Genomic DNA, 5900 nt, shown 5'->3' with positions numbered 1-5900 from the left:
CACCCCTGCCCTGCCCCCAGGGACACTTGCCTCCACTTGATTCTTAAGAACAAGTCAGCTGTTCCCGACAAGTCCTCCCCTTCACCCCATTCACAGCCACAGGGACATGTGTGAAACACAATTTATTATACAAAACTAGGTGCATCAAAAATTCAGTGTCAGAATAGCTCTGTATTCCAAGGGCTATGGACTGGACCTCCTCCCTTAAAACCTCACCCCAACCCTTGCTAGGGATCAGGCTGGGCACACCGAACCCAGCCCTGAACCAGGAGAGTAGGAACCAGATACAGAAGCATAAGTGTGGGTCTAGGGCAGTGGGGCAGGCATTTGAACCTCCTCCAAATAGGGTGGCTTCTCCTTGGAAAGGCTGGACATATGCCTGGGGTAGAAACACCCAAATCGCTCTACCCAAACACCAAAGCAAGAGGGTGGGACCCATCAAAATCTGAGGATGAGGAAGGAAAAAAAAAGCCAACCATAAAATAGATTCTACAAAAGTATAGCAACGATTGGCTGCCTTCTGGGGCAGCTGGGTGGGTGTGTAAGCTTCTGACCTCCACATTCTATATGGGGGCAAGTGGCTAAGAGTCAGCACCAAAGGTCTGACAGGGTCTCCCTGCCTCCCCTCTACCTACCGCATGAGCCTTGGACTGAGGACCTTCCGCTTCCTCCCTTGCTCCTCCCAGCCCAGGTGTAGAGTAGAATTTCCAAAACCCACGGGACAGACTGACAGGGAGAATCCCTGGGAATGTGGGAGCTGCCCAAGGCCCAGCCCAAAGGACCCTGAGGGCAGGAATCTGTTCTCTACCTGAGAGTGGCCACAGGAAGTGGCTCCAGGCAGGGCGGGGGATGGGGTCCGTAGAACTGGGGTCTCTGGCTGACCCCTGAGGGAGGCGGTGCTCGCAGCTGTGGCTAACACCGGCCTCACACAGCCTGCAGCTCCCCCTGCAGGCGACTCAGCTCCTCTAGCTCTTGCTTGTGGCGGTCGGTCTTGTGAGCCACCAAGGAGCGGTAGAAATGAAGGGCAAAGGCCATGAACACAAGCCCAACAGGTACCATGATTGCCGTGGAGGCCATGGCTGCTTGCCAGCCTGGTCCATGGGCCCCACCACCACCGCCACATGCTTGCCGAGGTGGGCAGGCCTCAGGTGGCTCAGCCTGTGACGGGGCTACAGAAGCAGAGGATGGCTTGGAAGCTGGACTAAGGGAGGTGGCCACTGGTGGCAGAGTCTCAGGCACCTGGGAGGCAGGTACCACAGAGCCTGGTGTGCCCAAGGGGGCCCCGATGGGCACAAACTTGACCCAGCCAACCAGGACAACTTCAGCAAGGAAGAGGAAGGTGCCCAAGGCAGTGGAGAAGCCCCAGGCCAGCTCCACGTAGCGGTGGAGTCGCTGGTGTGGAGACTGATGGACAGAGTTGAGGTTGTGGATGTTGCTAACGGCTTCAATGTGAGGCAGCAGACAGGTGGAGACCATGAGTGCAAAGAGGTGCACAGCCACCAGCACGGTGGTGCAGGCGCTGAAGGCCACCAGCAGGCCCGGCGGGTATTCGTGGTTGCTCTCCAGCTGTACCTCTACCATGGCTACCTGTGGGGACAAGAAGGGATGGGTTGAGTGCCCATAACCTCAACAGTAGAGGGGTTTTCTGCCTGTTGGTATACATCACTGATGTATCCCTAAGACCTAGAACAGTGCTTGGCAGAGAGGGCACCCAGTCTTTGTTGAGTGAATGAATGGGCAGCCTTGGCAAGGCTCTGTCCTGTTCCAGACCTCGGTTTCCCCACCTGGCTATCTAGAGGGCTGGTGGCACGTTTCTGACAATCTTATCTTGTTATAACATAGGGGTTAAAAAGCACAGATTCTGGAGTGGGGCAGCCTGGGTTCATTTTCAACTCCACAAGCTGTGCAACCTTGAGCAAGTGGTTTGGTTCTCTCTGTGCCTCAGTCTCCTCATCTGGAAAATAGGGATGGATAACAGCACCTACCTGTCTTATACGGTTGTTTTGAAAATTTAATGAGGTAATATATATCAAGTGATAAGAATAGTGTGAGGTACACAGTGTGCTCAGGTAAGTGTTTGCTGCTATTATTAGAGTTAATGCTGAAGTCCAAGGCCAGAGTTTGCAAATTGGCACACCACAAACCCAGGCCAGCTTGCAAACATGTTTTGCTTGGCTCAGACAGTGTGTTTTTTTAAAGAATTACGTTGCCAACTTCTAAAACTCAAGAGATTTCATGTAAATATTCCTATTTCCAGATCCTCTTGGAAACTTGGAAGGTCTGGTTACACCAGGCCCACATTCCTGCATGGCACCGATCAGCTAGGGTTGAGTCATGGCTGCTCCCTTTGGATGGGTGAGGAGGGTCTCTTGATAGCCACAGTCCCCACCCAGCCAACTTGGCATCCATATTGCCAAAGGCCTTTGCAAACACTTGAGTTGATGATCCTGTTCTAGGCTTGTATAAATTTGGACTCTAGAGCTGGACTGCCTAAATTCAATCCTGCCACTTACTTGCTGTGGAACCCTGGGCAGGTGTCTTAACATCTCTGATCCTCAGTTTTCTCATCTGTAAAATGGTCCCAGTAGTGGTACCTACTTCACAGGATAATAGAAGGATGATACACAAAAAAGCCTTAAGCATAGTGCCTGGTACTTAGCAATGGTTCAATACAATTTATATAATGTTATTCTAACCCAGGCCATCTGAATTCCAGAATCGGGATCTTTCCCCATGCCTGGTTCTTGCAAGATCCATTAAGTTGCTCTGGGGCTGGGGGAAGGAGGAAAGTGCAGAGCCGGGAGGGTGGTGGTAGGAAGGCAAGGCTGAATATTTTGGAAAATTGGGCCATGGCGGGTGTTAGCAGGTGTTTTCCACAGACAGAGATCTGGGCCAGGCCTGGTCCTGGTTTCTCCCACAGCCTGACTCAGCCTTGATCTCCCCTGGCAGGACTGGGGCCAGTCTGGCCCCCAGAACCTACTCATCTGGCCTCTTGATCCTGCAGAGAAGGTCCTGGCCCTTAAGCTGTCACCCCAGCAACGTACAAGTCCAGCAGCTGGCCGGATTGTCCCCTTGGGAACAGGCTGGACCATGGGGGGCATGGGGGTGGGGCAACTCCCTCAGCTAGGTCCACGGGGCTGCTCCCTTCCCTCTGTGGTCTGTACAGGTGAAGGGGAGCCAGCTCCCTGTCCTGAGATGACCCCATATCAGGAAGGGTGAGCTGACCTGCAGATCCTGGACCCCCATGTAGAAAACCATAGACCTAGGATGACCCTTAGGGGTAGAAACTTTCCCTCTCATCATTCCAATACAGAGGTTGTGGCACAGAGAGGAGCAGAGACTAACACAAATCACCTAGTGCTATGACCCCTTTTTAGCCTCATCTTGATATCCCCCTCATGTTCCTGTGAGGACCCCCCTCCAGCCCATTTTCTCCTTCTTCCTGTCATGATGGTGGGAAACCCTGGACTAACAGTCTAGCCACCCTGGGTCCTAGTTCATCCTATATCCTTCAGCTGCTGAGTGCTCTTGGCAGGCAAAGCCACTGCCCCATTCTGGGCCTTGGTTTCTGTTAACAGGTAGTCTGAGCCATTCTGATGTGTGTCTTGCTCTGACATGCTTGGATCTAGGGTTTGATGACAAGAATCAGCTCACCTTGGGGCAGCTACTTGGCAGGCTACAGAGGGTGCACCCTCCATGATCTCACAATTTCCCACTGGCCTCCGAGGAGGCGGAGGCCTGTCCAGGGTTACATAGCTGGCCCCAAGCAGGAAAGAGCCAGGACTTGTGTCTGCTAACTGCTCCCCACCCTGGGACCTCCCCCGGTCTCACTTCCTGTGAGGCCTCTGCCCGCGACCGTCAGCGGATATCACCTGCACTTGGAGTTTATCATCTCCAGAATCATGTATCAACTTCCTAAGCAGCTTTTTTCGCTAGGGGCTCCCTCACAGGCATCCTCTCTTCTCAGAGCTTTCCTGGGCTACACTAAGCACCCTCTGTGCCTGCTGGGGCCTGGCCGCCCTCCTTCTTTTGTGTGACCACTCCATCCAGTTTGTTCTCTCAACCACCCCACCTCCCAGCCCCCACCCAGCTCTGATTTGCTGTTGAACCTCCGGTGGGGATCTAGTAACCACTTCTGCTGGACCATGCTCCTTTTGGAGCACTTCACTCTACCCTTGCATAGGTATCCCCCTTGGTGATTTGCCTACCCCCATGACATGATGTGTCCCCTGTGACCCCTTTAGGACTTGCTTATCCTCCCCACGGCCCAGTTTATGCTAGGGACCTGTTTATACACACCCACCCACCCACCCATAAGGGACTTGCGGAGTCCCTTGGGACGTTGTTTGCTACCCCTCTTGTACCTCTTAAAAACCAGTCTTTCCCTTTCCTCTACCCTGTCTCCCTTGGGTACCCGTTCAACTTGCCCCCAACCCGGTGCCCCCCATGTGCTTCACCCCCACCCTGTGCGCCCCTTCCCTTCCCTCACCATGGCGAAGCCCGAGAGCAGGGCAGACGTGCGGCTGGAAGCTTTCAGCTTGGCCCGGCTGAGGTAGAGGCGGCGCCAGCTGAGCGCCCGCAGCGAGTGCTGACTGGCCCCCATCAGGTCCAAGTAGCCGCGGTGCACGAACTCCCGGTAGGTGGCCGAACCCGCGGGGCTCTCGGCCTCCGGGTTCAGCGGGGCCTGTTCGCCCGGGTCCCCCTCGCCGCCCTTCATCCTGGGGCCGCAGCACCAGGCGGGCCAGTCCATCAAGGCGGGGCCGAGTCGCCTCGGGGACCCCAACAGGGCGGGCCCAGGCCGGGGGAAGGCCCCATCCCCCGGCGGGACGAGCGGGGATGCGACGGCGAGCGCCCAGTAAGACGTGGCCCGGGCGGAGCAGGAAGAACAGGCGTCTGCGGGGAGCCGTAGGGGCTGAAGCAGGACTGCCGAGGCCGAAACAGGAACTGGGGCGGAGGCGGAGCCGGGGCGGCCACATGATGGGGTGGAGCCGGGGGACCGTCCGCAGAGATCCCAAGGGACCCCGAGACCCCAGTCCACTTAGAATATCCTCTAGGTGCTTGAGCCCCGCTGAGATGAACGCCCAGCCCCAGCCAGTGACTGGGAGTTCCGGGCTCTGGACCACTGCAGGTACACCTGGACACCTCCAACGTCCAGACTCCAAAGCCCTACCTAAACAGTGAACTCCGGGAAAGTGAGCTCATCTAACTGTAGGGACCGCAGGAGACCCTGCATCCTCAATTTCCGGAAGCCCGGTAGGACCTAGGTCTCCCAGATACATCCAAACAGCCCCCTCCTCCCAGGGCCTCAACGAACACTCGGGTCTTCCCCGCCCTAGCCCCACATCCCCAACGCCGCAGACACACACACCAACTCGGCGGCCCCGGCTGGAAGATTTTGACTTTTATAGCAAACCATATTGTACAGACCCGGGGCCCAGGGGCCCAGCCCGGCTGGGTCCCCCACTTGCCCCCGCCGGGCTGCCTCCTCCCCCTCCCCCAATCGGCCCCATCCTCAAGCCTTTTGCGATTCCCAGGACTCCCTCCCCTCCGGCCTTTGGTCCGCCCAGTCCCTCCCCCCACCCGCGCACCTCCCTGTTACCTGAGGTATGTGGATAGATTCCCCCCTCCCCTACATGGTACAACCTGGCTCCCCAGGGAGGCCTGGGCTGAAGGGCGGGACCTGGCCCCGACCCCTCCCCCTGGCTCCCCAAACCCCGCCCCCGCAGTGGAGGAAGGGGCAGGAGAGGGCCAAGAGTCTGTTACTAAGTTCCCACGGCAACTAAGAGGGGCCCTTTCCAGCCTTAGCACTGGCTTTGGGAGGTGTCCATTGGCTGCTAATTCCATGGCAACCAGGAGTGGCAGTTCCCTGGGCAAATGGGATACAAGTTTCCATGACGATG

General features: G+C 56.6%; 1 protein-coding gene across 1 annotated transcript; it reads right to left on the bottom strand.

Annotated features, from left to right (window-relative positions):
- Positions 1 to 107: 107 nt before the first annotated feature.
- ORAI3 (ORAI calcium release-activated calcium modulator 3) lies at positions 108 to 5524 on the bottom strand. The gene is made up of 2 exons (XM_082360856.1): positions 4490 to 5524; positions 108 to 1587 (listed from the first exon to the last, which is right to left on the bottom strand). Exons 1-2 carry the CDS (start codon positions 4748 to 4750, stop codon positions 925 to 927), a joined length of 924 nt encoding a protein of 307 aa, XP_082216982.1. The 5' UTR covers positions 4751 to 5524; the 3' UTR covers positions 108 to 924.
- Positions 5525 to 5900: the final 376 nt, after the last annotated feature.

The sequence above is a fragment of the Balaenoptera borealis genome (assembly GCF_965194805.1).
Source record: "Balaenoptera borealis genome assembly, chromosome: 16".
NCBI lineage: Eukaryota > Metazoa > Chordata > Mammalia > Artiodactyla > Balaenopteridae > Balaenoptera > Balaenoptera borealis.
The sequence above is the reverse complement of the archived record's forward strand: the minus strand, read 5'-3'. Positions and strand labels throughout refer to the sequence as shown.